General features: G+C 33.1%; 2 protein-coding genes across 7 annotated transcripts in view; one reads left to right on the top strand and one right to left on the bottom strand.

Annotated features, from left to right (window-relative positions):
* The window catches only part of TRAPPC13 (trafficking protein particle complex subunit 13), a 35,646-nt gene extending 25,170 nt beyond the window's left edge, over positions 1-10,476 (top strand). The window contains exons 8-13 of one of the 4 annotated variants that reach the window (XM_045848245.1): positions 388-405; positions 2,323-2,456; positions 3,590-3,788; positions 5,021-5,121; positions 8,467-8,614; positions 8,738-10,476. In XM_045848245.1, the coding sequence (XP_045704201.1) occupies positions 388-405; positions 2,323-2,456; positions 3,590-3,788; positions 5,021-5,121; positions 8,467-8,614; positions 8,738-8,845 (708 nt within the window). In that variant the 3' untranslated portion in view covers positions 8,846-10,476. Of the gene's footprint in view, positions 1-387; positions 406-2,322; positions 2,457-3,589; positions 3,789-5,020; positions 5,122-8,463; positions 8,615-8,737 lie in introns of all 4 variants that reach the window. The other 3 variants (XM_045848244.1, XM_045848247.1, XM_045848246.1) reach the window with 3 other exon arrangements.
* Positions 10,477-10,612: 136 nt separating this feature from the next.
* The window catches only part of SGTB (small glutamine rich tetratricopeptide repeat co-chaperone beta), a 59,706-nt gene continuing 56,619 nt past the window's right edge, over positions 10,613-13,699 (bottom strand). For all 3 annotated transcript variants that reach the window (XM_045848250.1, XM_045848248.1, XM_045848249.1), the window contains one exon: positions 10,613-13,406. In XM_045848250.1, coding sequence (XP_045704206.1) covers positions 13,295-13,406 — 112 coding nt within the window. In that variant the 3' untranslated portion in view covers positions 10,613-13,294. The remainder of the gene's footprint in view (positions 13,407-13,699) is intronic.

Genomic DNA, 13,699 nt, shown 5'->3' with positions numbered 1-13,699 from the left:
TGTATGTATTCTGAATGTGGAGGACACTGTGTATCCATTTTAAGTAACCTGTGAAGAATTACAATGTAGTAAAGAATTTATAGAACTAGAAAGGCATGGATATATTTATGCTGCCCAAGATGTGTCCTTGAATATTCGCTTCTGTTTAAGTATTTACCTGTTGTGTTTGTCTCTATTCATTTAACCTTTGCAGTTTCACCTTTTTAGAAAAATGATTTGTCATATTTCTTTATGTAGCATTCTGTTTACTTTCTTGTTTTACTAATGCTGTCATGTTTAGTAAATTAAAAAAAATGCAGAAATGCATTTTATTTTAAAGTTAGTATTCTTTTTCTTTAACATTTAATTCTGATTTTTCTAATTTTTCTTTTTTTATTTTTCCATTAGAGTGACCTCAGTTCTGTGGTAATTTGATTTTTATTATAAATTTATATGCTTATCTTACTCACCACTTTTTGACTCTCTAATTAATATCTCTTTGCAAAACATAGTGGAAAAACAAAGTTAGTGTGAATACCACATATTTGACTTCAAAAAGATGTGTATAATTTTTTGTACTTTTAATATTTGTGTTGATTGTCTTATTTGGTGAGAAAAATAGATCAGAAAATCAATTTGTCATATTGAAACAATTATATTCTCTTTTTTAGTGATTTTCCGTTAGGTGTTTTTTAAAAGAGACATGTTAACCTTGCCTAAAATAGCCTTGGGATTTTCAACATCTTACTGTAAAATACCCTACTAATACCTCAATTCTTTGAGTAAAGTATCTAGTTGAAATTTATCTTCAGTTGCACAGTGGATTTTAGTTTTAAGCCTGGGTCAGGTAAAGATGGCCCTTTGACAACAGGAAACAGAAGAAAATCAAATTTTCCCAAGTTGGCTAAAATCATATTCAAATTTCTGTTTGATACGAGCAGTATTTGCTTATACAATGTTACAATACATACATAATAACTACATCACTGCCTTAGCTCTGGATGCCTAATTTTTCAAATTTTAAATTATTTTGTACTAACTATTCAAACTAACTTAATTTTCCATTATGCTACCTGTTTTTCTTTCATCTTCTCTAAACTCTTCCTAATTTATGCAGAAGATTGCATTTTTAAAATTGAAATGTGGGTCTATGGTTATTTTTAAAGCAATGGATTGATGGGATATGTTTAGGCTTTTTTTTTTTTGAGAAAAAGTAACACAATAATGCCTTTAAATGATATATTATTTTAAACTGATACATCATTGTATACCTATTTTCATTTGAGCACATGTACCAAGAACTAAATAACCTGTTTTATTTTAAATAATGATACATTAGAAAATAATCTTATCATTATATTTGCAAATGATTTCCATTTTCTGGATTTAGTTTTTAAAAAGCTCGTAAGTGCCAAATTATTTTGCTCATAGTTTATTTTGTTTTATACATATACATATATAACTATAAAATTTTGAACAAATTAATTCTTGAATATCTTTAGTGTATTTTTTTATGTTAGTTTATAAAATAAAGCAGGTCTGTTATTCTTCAATTACACACAGAAACACACAAAATAAAGTTAAAAAGAAGGATGTTTAGCATAATCAGGGAATAAAAAAATTTTTATAAAAATACTTATTTAAACTACCCATTGATTAAAATGCTACTGAATAGCATCATTTTTCAAATTGTCACTGAGATTGCAAAATGTCTTTTGTTTTATTTAAAAGTTCTAAAATTGTCAGGTATAAATCACATATTTTTTAGCCCTAAATATATATTTTAAATGAACTAAGAAATTACTAATGGCCACAACAAATTGCTTTAATTAAGGTTAAATCCTATAAGATTATGTAAAAGATATTATTTACTGTACTAATGGTCTATATGCTATCTAAAAATTGAAGTAATATAATACTAGAGGTGATATTATGTTCAAATGTTATAATGAGACCTACTTAACATATCACTGAAATGATAGGTGCACAAGTATGTTACTCATACTAAATTTTATTTTAACATTTGAATGACTTATAGTAGATTTTAGGGCATTTGTAAATGAAATTCCAGTTAAATAATTTTATCTTAATACAAAAATATTATAGTTATCCTCTATCCATTGTTTGATAAGTTATCAGTTGACTAACACTTGACCTTGCCCCTCTTAATTATGTTAGGGTAAAGATTTCTCTTCTCGCATTAATTATGATAACTTTGATTTACAGGCATGAACTAATCACATTTGTGGTTAATATTTTCTTCATATAGATCAGATATTTTTGTTGAGGTTAATATTTTAAATACCATCACACTTTGGTGGATATTTTTTTTTATATCCTCAGACTGATGAAGTATTTCTCGAAGCCCAGATTCAGAATATTACAACCTCACCCATGTTTATGGAGAAAGTTTCATTGGAGCCATCTATAATGTACAATGTAGCAGAATTAAATTCAGTCAACCAAGCTGGAGAATGGTAAATATGAACTATGAAATGTTCTTACTTTGAAAAGGTATAAACTTTTCTAACATTTGTTACTTTAGGATGATTTTTTTTTAGTTTTTATTTTACAAAAGTTTTTATTTTAATTTTTAAAGACTTTATTTATTTACATTTAGAGAGAGAAGGGAGGGAGAAAGAGAGGGAGAGAAACATTGATGTGAGAGAGAAACATCAATCGGTTGCCTCCCACACATGTCCCGACCAGGCATCAAACCTGCAACCCAGACATGTGCCTTGACTAGGAATGGAACTGGCAACTTTTTGCTTTGCAGAATGACACCTAGCCAACTGAGCCATACTGCTCAGGGCTCTTGGATGATTTTTATTTTTTTTAATTAATAGGCTTTTATGTTTTAGAGAAGTTTTATTTTCATAGAAAAATTGGTTCAAAAGTACAGTTTGCCCCTCCCCACTCACAGTGTCGTATTATTTACATGTTGTTTTAATGTGGAACATTTATTACAATTGATGAACCAGAATTAATACTTATAATTAACTAAAATCCATGAGGACTCAATTTTTGTGTTGTACAGTATATGGATTTTGACAAATGTAATAACAAGTATCCACCATTATTGTATTACTCAAAATAGTTTCACTGCCCTAATAAAGATTTTAGTTGTTTGCATTTTATGTTTTATTTGAAGGACTTGTTCTTTTCATTTTCATAATAATTCAGTAAGGATAATATGGAACCTTTCATCTTATCCTGCAAATGATAAAACTGAGGCATAGGATGGAATGATGGAGAAATTAGAAAGGCTAAGGATGAGGGTGCACTTTAAGAAGAAATATTCTGTTGTGATCAAAAGGAGTTTTGATTTCTATAGCATTTTTCAGTTAATTGATACATACCCACTATTATATGTAATATATTACATTCTACTGTAAAGAACCTCAAGATTTTCCATACCAACTGAAAAACATAAAAGAAAAATAAATTCTCTCAATACAACTCCTTTTCATTTGTGTTGAAACAACTGACTTGTTCTGTTCTAGATCTTTGGATGGTAAATCATTCAGTTCCTGTCAAATGTAATAATCACATGATTTTTCTTTTAAAAGATGCTAGAGAATTCTCCATCTCTTGTCTCCACCCCTCTCAGTGTAACTACATTTGGGTCAAGAACATATTTGCAGCCAATGGATACACGCCAATACTTGTACTGCCTAAAGCCCAAGAAGGAGTTTGCAGAAAAAGCAGGCATCATTAAGGGAGTAACAGTAATTGGAAAATTGGATATAGTTTGGAAAACCAATCTAGGTGAAAGGGGAAGATTACAGACCAGCCAACTTCAAAGAATGGTAAGTCTGGAAAAAAAGTTCAGTGGGGCTTCTGGTATGGGGCTGCAGGTAGATAAAACAGCTTAAATTTTCCTAGGTCTGTCACTAAAAAGCAGAGTACTGTAAAAGGCTTTATTAGTATTATTAGAGAATGAGAGATAAAAGACTAATAATTTCACTGTTCTGTAGGTAGAAAATTGGTATAGAGATGAATGAAAAATGTTCAAATGTTCATTTATCCTTGATACAAGATTTTTTTACTTTATCAAACATCAATTAAAAATAATTGCTTATCAGTTAATTGTTCCAGCCTATGATAATTCATCCTCTATTTAACTTCCACTGTATTAAAGCTTTATTTTTTGCAGTGTCCTGAAACTCTTACTACAGTCACCTACTCAGTTCATACCTTTTTTTAAGATGTTTTAAATTTTTAGTCATCTGAAACTCAGAAGATGAGTCCCTCTAAAGTTATCTTGTAAACATTAGTTGGACATTTTACCTCATTTCTACTCTGAGAGTGATGATGGCTACCAGTCTTCTTTTTCTTGTGCTGGTTAAAATATGCTGCAGAATCCTCCCTTTGTGCTGAATATTACCTGCTCTGATATATTCTAAAATTTACTTTTATTTCACTGTTTGAGGTAATAATTTGAAAAAATGTCACTGGGCCTATTTTTAATATAGCAATTAGCTGTCATCTCGCCATGGCTTGTTCCAGGCTGTGATGTTTCTGTGGTCCATCTCTGCCCACAGGTCTTGAGAAAGACGTGATTTTCTTCCTGGGTCATTTCAGAGTAATCATCCTCTTTCTGTTTAGGCAGTAATGTTACCTACATATATGTATAAGCTACAGTGTCTTTGGAAAGCATCCCTTTAAGATCAGACCTCCTGAAATTTCTTTACTATTTACCTATGAGATTTATAGACCTAGAGTCCTAATGAAGCTCTCCTTAGAAGAGACTCATTATGAGATTCATTATAAGATTTATTATAATGAGATTTCATTATAACTCTACTGAACATGGAATAATTATAGCAAAAGAGCCAGGCTCTGTAGTGCTGTTCTACAGGTAGTAGCAGCAAAAGAAGTTAGAATGAAGAAGAAGAATGACTGAAAAATATTTTCTCAGCACATCAGCCTGGAGACTCAACAACTGCTGAGTGCATGTCCTGCTGTGGTACCTTCATTACAATGGAAAGGTTTTGCAATACATGTATTTTAACTGTTTTGCTTTTGCTTTTGCTTTTAGGCTCCAGGTTATGGAGATGTTAGGTTGTCTTTGGAGGCAATCCCAGATACCGTAAACCTAGAAGAACCTTTTCATATTACCTGTAAAATAACAAACTGCAGGTAATGCCAATGTTTGTGGATGGATGTCCTTTCCTCTTCACCTACCTAAAAGAGAAATGTTGTATTTTTTTGATTTTTCAACTACAGTTTACTTTCAATGTTATTTCATATTGGTTTCAGCTATACAACACAGTGGTTAGATAATTATACTTTACAAAGTATTTCGCCCAATACTTCCAGTACCCACTTGGCACCATACATAGTATATTACAATATTATTCACTGTATTCCCTATGCTATACTTTACATCCCCATGACTATTTTGTAACTACCAATTTGTACTTCTTAATCCTAAGAGAGAATTTTTAAGTCTTTTACATATGCTGTCTTCTCTTGAGTTACCTCTTGACATAAAGCCTTCTCTGATGTTGATGTTGACTGCTGCCAAGTTCTTTGTCTGATAGCTGCATATTTAAGATCCTACTGCGTTAGGCAGTTTGTGTATTTGGTTACATGTATGCAGTATACCTTGTGAAGTGGGTTTTAATCATTCACATTCTGTGCAAGAGAAAGCCAACTCAGAGGCTAAGTGACTTATTTAAGCTCAGAGCTAGAAAAAAGGAGCCAGAATTTGAACTGGGTGTATTTGACTAAAAGTCCATTTTCTTTTCATTGTTTCTACTTCCCTCTCTCTTCAGATTACTAAAGCATGAGATAGTAAGCTTTTATTGAATAATACAATATAGATTTAATGTAATAAGGTAGATTTTTCTGAGCCATATTTATACCTGGGGCTATATCTTTAGTATTAAGAAAGTAAAAATAGGTTATCAATTTAATATAAGGGATAACAACAGATTGGAAAACAGGACTTTGATAATACAGAGAGAGTATTATCTATTAGGAAGCAGAGCACAGAACTTTCAGGACAAACGCGTAGGATTAAATCCCAGTCCTGTCACTTTTGCTACTCCTGTTATTTACTACTTGGTATGTTGCAGTGATAGATCCCTACCACTGTCTAAATGTATAATTCTTTTTAATTTCATATCCATTTCAACCTTACAACATTAGAGGGGGAAAGAAATAGTCATGCTTCGAAATTATAAAAATATCTGCTTCCATTATGAAGTTACCTAGACCCTCCCATACCCAGTTAATCATCCCTTTCTCTGTCATAGCAAATTTTAACATAGTTTTTTAGTAACATTCATATATTGCTGCAATTATTAGTCTCTTCCTCACTAGATTGTGAATTATTCAAGGGAAGGGACCATGTCTTACCGAATATTGTGAGTGCAGTGCCTGCCACATCAGAGCAGCTCAGCAAACACCACACACAGGACGAACACCCTGTGCACGGATGGTGTGCGTTTGGATTTTTGTTTCTTTTGAGGTTTTGGAGGTATAGCAAATCTGTTATTGACCAAATGAAAAAGTGCCATCAAAAATTTTTTTTTTAAAAAATTCAGTTTCTTTTTGGTGTTCACTTTTGGTGATTCAAATTAGTTTTTTTTCTAAAAAGCACTTGTATCTTAGATCTTTAGTTCTCTCATCTATAAAAAATGGAATTTACCCCCCTACACACTCCCCAACATACACACATGGACAATAAAACATACTTACTGGATTTTTGTGAAATTAAGAAAATCCATGTACTGCATCTAACCTGGCCTATGGCACTTAGTAGACATTTCAAGTGTTTGTTTAGGAGACAGAGACATGTAACAGCTAATTATCATTAAATCATTATGTCTAAAAATTAATGTTAAAATTTAAATAAGTATTTTAAAATATGGAACCAACTATGAGAAAAAAAGAATATCTTAAAGTAGTCATGAGTGGTGGTAGAGCAGGCGACAATTTTTATCATGAGCCTTTTTTTTTTTTTTAAGAATTCATACTTTGAAAGTTGTTTTAAAATGTTTAAACTGAACTGGTAATATCAATTATAAGCAGAAGCAGGCTTTTTATGTTAACAAAGAACAAACCTGAATAAGTATTTCTTATAAATCCTGTTATTTCTTGTGTTATCTGCATGGTAAAGAAACATAGATTAAATAGGAAAAGCACATGTGTCAGGCTCAAGTTTGCTTCCTCTTTCTTGTGGAGTACCTAACAGAAATAGGAGAGATGTATAGCAACAAGATTAGACACAGCTGTCTGGAAGTCTCTCAGAAAAATGACAAAGCCTTAGCAGATCAGCTGCAGGGAGCCGAGTGTCTAATAACAGGACCGCAAGGCCAACACCCAGACAGGCAAATGTGTCTCAGTGTCACTCTTAACCCTTGAAGATGCCATCTTTCATTTTCCTGATTGCATCTTAAGTGAAACAAAAATGATATATTTTAAATAACACTGCAGTAAACATACAGGTGCATATATTCTTTTGAATTAGTGTTTCAGGTTTCCTCAGGTGTATCCCCAGAAGTGGAATCAGTGGGTTATAGGGCAGTTCCATGTTTAATTTTTTGAGGAAACTCCATACTGTTTTCCACAGTGGCTGCACCAGACTGCATTCCCACCAGTAGGCACAAGGGTTCCCTTTTCTCCACATGCTCCCCAACACTTACTGTTTGTTGATTTATTGGTGATCCATTCTGACAAGTGTGAGGTGAATACCTTGTTGTGGTTTTAATTTGTATTTCGCTGATGATTAGTGACGTTGAGTATCTTTTCATATGTCTATGGGCCATGTGTATGTCTTTTTTGGGGAAGTGTCTATTCATGTCCTTTGCTCATTTTTTAATTGGATTTTTTTGATGTTGAGTTTTATGAGTTCTTTATAGATATACAACTCAACCATAAAAAAGGAAATCTTACCTTTTGTGACAGCATGGATGGACCTGGAGAGTATTATGCTAAGGGAAATATTAGAGAGTATTATGCTGATAGAGAAAGACAAGTTATATAATTTCACTCATATGTGGAATCTAATGAACAAAATAGGCTAACAAAATAGAAACAGACTCATAGATAGAGAACAGACTGACAGCTGTCAGAGGGGAGGGTGAGTTGCAGAGCTAGGTGACAAAAGTGAAGGGATTAAAAAAACTCATAGACACAGACAACAGTATGGTGATTACCAGAGGGAAAGGGGATGGAAGAAGGCAGAAGAACGTATAAGGGGGATAAAGAGTGATGGAAGGAGACTTGACTTGGGGTGGAGAACAAACGATGCAATTTACTGATTTATAGAATTGTGCACCCGAAACCTACATAATTTTATTAACCAATGTCACCCCAGTAAATTAATTTTTTAAACAATATATTTTAATTTTTGTTCCTGGTTTTTAATTCTCCTGGACACTCAGAAGACAAATTCACTTGCAGTAATGCAAGAATATCCTGTACCTCTTGTGAAAGGAACAAGATTTATTCCTATGTTTCTGATTTCCCCAGCAGTGAAAGGACTATGGACCTGGTTTTGGAAATGTGCAATACCAATTCTATCCACTGGTGCGGCATTTCAGGAAGACAGCTTGGAAAGCTACATCCAAGTTCCTCTCTCTGTCTTGCCCTTACTCTATTGTCTTCAGTACAGGGGCTGCAGGTATGTTGTTTTCAGTAATATCAGTATTTTGGGGCCATTAACCCATAGTCATGTACCGTATCCATATTTTCTTTACTAATGACCATTCAATGAAAACTTAGGCCTATATCTTTCTCTCAATAGAGTGTCTCCGGCTTAAGACTGACAGACACGTTTTTAAAGAGAACATATGAATATGATGACATCGCACAAGTCTGTGTGGTATCTTCGGCCATTAAAGTGGAAAGCTGAAGAAATTATGCTTTTCATTCAGTTTCACAGAACTTTCTGTATTTTAGTCACCTTTGTAAAATGATCAAGTCAAAATAAATATGTTATTTAAATTTCTTTCCTGTACAATAGTGAAAATATTAAATGTTTGTTTTAAAAAGACCACCTACTGATTTTATCTTGTATTATTCTAAAGGAACATTTGTATATTTTCTACATATATCGTATTTGTTTCATTTAAATGACCATTGGACTTTGTTCTATAAAAACTCTAACCTTGCTCTGGCCAGTGTGGCTAAGTGGGTTGAAGAATTGTCCCATAATGGAAAAGTTGAGGGTTCGACTCCCAGTCAGGGCATGTTCCTGAGTTGTGGGTTCAATTCCAGGTCAGGGGGCAGGGTGCAAATGATCCCCCCTCCAGGCATGTATTGGAGGCAACCAGTTAATGCTTTTCTCTCGAATATCCATGTTCTTCTCTCCTTCTCTTCCTCACTCTCTAGAAGCAATGAAAAAATGTCCTCGGGTGAGGATTTTTAAAAAATTTAAAAAATAATAAACTCAATATATTTGAGTCCTTTTGTCCTTAGCAAGCATCTAGACTAGAGGTCAGCAAAATGTTTATGTAAAGGTCCTGATACTAAATATTTCAGTCTTTGCAGGCCATGTGGTTCCTATTGAAAATATTCCACCTTGCTGTTGTAGTGCCAGATAAGCCAGTAGGCAAAAAGAGCACATTGGTGTTTACAAATATAGGCGGCTGGCCTGCAGGCTGTAGTTTGCTGACCTTGATCGAGAAGATAGAGTTGTTTCTTAAATCCTGAGAATTCTTATAATACTTTAGAAATATTTCAGTTAACCCCAGTTCTTTTCCTAGCTCCTCAGTCAACAGAAAAAGTTGTTTAAAAGAAGTGGGATGATCCTTGAGTAACATTATATTTGCTAACACAGTATGAATTCTTCCACCTGTTTTCAAAATTATCATATTGGCGTGTATCTGTGTTTGTATGTGAATAGAAATCTGCATGTCTGTTTTAGTTACTAATGGCAGATCAGAATTGGTTTTATTTCTTAGATTGTTGATTACTCTGTTAATTTTTAACTAATAAGCCTGATACTTTTCTAAGTCCAAAAGACCAGTTTTTTTCCATTAAAAAAATAAACCACTTATTTTCATAGGTATCTTTAAAGGATTTTCAGTTTCTGATACTTGATTTTGAATTCTAAATGATGTACTAATATTATAAAACTTTGTATATCTGCATGTAATTATACTTATGCGATGAACAAAACAGTGAAAAAGTTAAGACTGTAAACAACTCTGCAACATGAATATAATGAAAGTTTCAATATTTTATCAGGAAAGAAAGGGATTATCCTGTTAAATAAAAACTTATTTTGGTAAGTTGAAATGTAAAGATATATGTATAATTGCTTACATATAAAAGTACATTAAGTCAAATACAAAAATTGGGTTTTTTTCAAGTGCATAATTATTTATTGCCATGACAAATTGGTCCAAAATGAAAGCTGTATTCAGAGTGAGATTTGGAGTAATAATTAATGAAATGTCTTTGCAAAATAAAGTGCAAGCAGTGTAAAACGTCTGCCTTCCAATGAATAATATTGATTAAATGATAAGACTTTATAGCCACTGTACTGGATACTTCCATCATTTCTGGAGCATCTTCTTGTGACTGAACCTTCTGTTTCACTGTGTTTCAAATTTAAAAAGTAACATATAATGGTCACTTGGAATCAGCTATATAATTTGATCTAATTACAAAGTCTCTTTTTATAAGCAATAACCTAGACACACATTGTTCATTCTTCAAATTGATGGTAGATAATCTCATTTTAGAAAGGATCTGTTTAAACAATACTTACAAAAAATTATATAAACAATTTGGTACATTAAATGACAATGTCATTTGCATAAAAAAGACATTTTAAGTTTACATAGCATTATAATAGCTACAGCTACTATACTACAATGAAATGTGGTTAATGGAAGTTGGTCATTCCTAAGTAGAATAAAGTTTACTTTAATGCCCTGTTTTTGACAAGAATAATATTTGGGGTGTTTCTTACAATTTTGCAATAGCTAGCACAATCCAATGACACAAAACTTTCTTGAAATGCAGTGATTCCAAAGTGACGAAAGTACTTGAGCAAAAATGGCTGGAATTGAATGAAATCCAGGTGAGTGGACATATTTAAACTGAATTTGTGTACAAAGTGGATACCTTTACTACAGATACTAGCAAATCAAGACATTGTTTTAAAGGGTTTTGCTTATAATGTCTTTGATTTTGGTATCAGAGTAATAGGCATATAAAATGTGTTGTGAAGCATTTCCTCCTCTTCTATTTTCATGTAAGATTGTGTAGATTAATGTTATTTCTCCCTTAATTTCTTTTGATAGAAGTTCCCATTGAAATAGTTTGGGACTGTATGTGGCTTTCTTTTCTGGAGAATATCTATTTCTTCAGTGAGCTGTAGTACTTTGTATCTTACAAGGAATTTGTCTGTTTCATTTAAGTTAATATTGTTGAATATATGGACCTAGAATTGGCTCTAGTATTTTCTAATGATCCTTTCAATGTCTGCAGGGTCTGCATTGATATCCCCTCCTTCACTTCTAATACTGTTCATTTGTATTTTCTCTCTTTTCCTCATCAGTCAGTCTGAACACATTTGCAATGCATTCAAGATAAGTTATGCTAGAAACTTTTTCTTACTTAACATTGGGCAAGAAGGACTAATTTTTAAGGATCAACTTTGCTCTTTTCATGAACGCTATCACTTTCATGTAATTAGTACTTCATTCTGTAAAGCACTTGAATACTAGGAGCTGAATTTATGAAAAATTAAATTGGTTTAGATGAAACAGAGATTGAATTCAGAGATGCTAAGACTTAAGTCCTGCTCTTCTCTGGCCAGAACTAGAGGTTCATCGAGGTCTTTATTTTAGCCTAAGCCCAAGGGGCTTAAGTATTTGCTGGTCTATTTAAAATAGTGCTTCCTGGGTCTTATTAAAGGATTTACTTAGTAAAAATTGAAAGTGTGGTCCTGAACCTGTATTTTCAACAAAAAGCCAAGCAACTCTTACAGTAAAATTATAGAGCCACTGACTGGTCTAAACTAACAAAGGAAAAGTTGGTTTTTGAATTTAAAGATAGCAGGTAGTCTTCTTGAGTCTTTTGAAAATAGTTCTAATAAGGTCCAGATCAGTATTACTAAATTAATATTACTTTTTCAGTTTTCTCTCATAATACTTGTGAAATCATTATGTGTCTGCCCAGTGTTACCTATTTCATAATTAACAAACCTAAGAAATTCCAGTTAGAACAGTCTTGTCCATCACTATAGTTAAAGCCATGCTACTAATACCTAACAATGCCACTTCTCTCCACTAATATGTGTTCTAACTTCAATATAATAGTTTAAGTCCCGTGTTATGTTTAAGTTGCATCAAATTAAGTTAAGCATAAAAGCAACATGCTAAACCGAAGCACAGCAGAGGAACACATGAACAAGCCTTGTTAATGACAGATGTTTTTTGTAATGCATCAGATAATTACTTGAGTTTTTAAAAAATCGTTGGTAATGAGCACATAATCAAACACCACTTAGAAAATCCTTAAAAGCCAAGTCATTGGCTTATTTAAGTGTAGGTATATTTGAGAGTTTCCATGGTAAGGTCACCACCACAGAAGTTGTGCTAGTTAAATTTGAATAGTTATGTAACTGACCTAACCAATACCATTAGGGATATCTAAATGTATTTTATTATGTACTTGGCATAATTGGCCATGCTAATGTTATAAATACCAAACTGCGGGCAAGATTAGTTAAGAACTATGCAAAAACCTGAGCATCCTACCTACCTTCACTTTCTATACACTCACAGCATCTATTCTTTCTTTTTAAAACAACATCCTTCCACCAAATTCTTCTTTCTGCCAGCTCTTAAGATTTTCTGCTGCCTATTAGAACAAGCAGCATCAAATACTGGCCCCTATGATATATATTCATTACCGATGACACTATCAAGACTAAACCTAGATAACAAACTTCTCCTGTCCAAACATGCTGTTCACTGGCAACTACATTTCTCCTAACTCAGCATGAGAAACCTTTCCTTTTGGTGACCTTCCCTTTTGAATAGTTTGTTAAAGGGAATTTGGAGCCAGAGGTCTCACCAATAAATGGCCTTACTGGTCAATAAATATACTCTGCTATTTAGTATACAAATACGATGAAGAAGATTTGAAAATGGAACCCTGTCCGGTGCTGTATTGGCCCCTAACAAGGCTACTGACCATTTGTTTACAAAGGAGTCATATGTTCAACTCTGATAAACCTATTGTCTAGGCAGATTTATTCTGTAGGTATATTTGTTTTTTGGCCGCTATCTACAGCAAACACTTCAGAGCCATAACCATTTGCATCCTAGAGTCCCTGGTCAAGTCAGGAATGGTCTTCAGTGCTGCTGCTGAATGTTCTGCTCCGGATGTGATTTCTTAGTTGCTCTATAAGTTCAGGATTCTGTTGCTGTATCTGTTGAGCAAACTGCTGTCCTCTGTAAGTGAAGAGACAAAGTGGTATGCATTAGGGAATTCACAGTCACACAATACCCATAAAAAAGGACTGCAAAGAATGTGGTACTACCCAAAGGGAACTTTCTTTTAGAAAAGGATCTGCAACTTTACTGATAGCTCCATATAGCAGCATTATAAGGCATTGCCCTTACTGAGAAACAAAACACCAAGCTAAAAAGTTAGGTGAATTAGGTGAAATCCACCCCCTTTAATATTCAACCATGAATAAACAAAGGGCTTAAAAACAAAGGGCTTTGATTGTATATGCTCAAAC

This window comes from Phyllostomus hastatus, unplaced genomic scaffold (genome assembly GCF_019186645.2).
Source record: "Phyllostomus hastatus isolate PE091 unplaced genomic scaffold, TTU_PhHast_1.1 phas_contig_58, whole genome shotgun sequence".
NCBI classification, from domain to species: Eukaryota; Metazoa; Chordata; class Mammalia; order Chiroptera; family Phyllostomidae; genus Phyllostomus; species Phyllostomus hastatus.
This window is presented reverse-complemented; position numbering and strand designations above follow the sequence as displayed.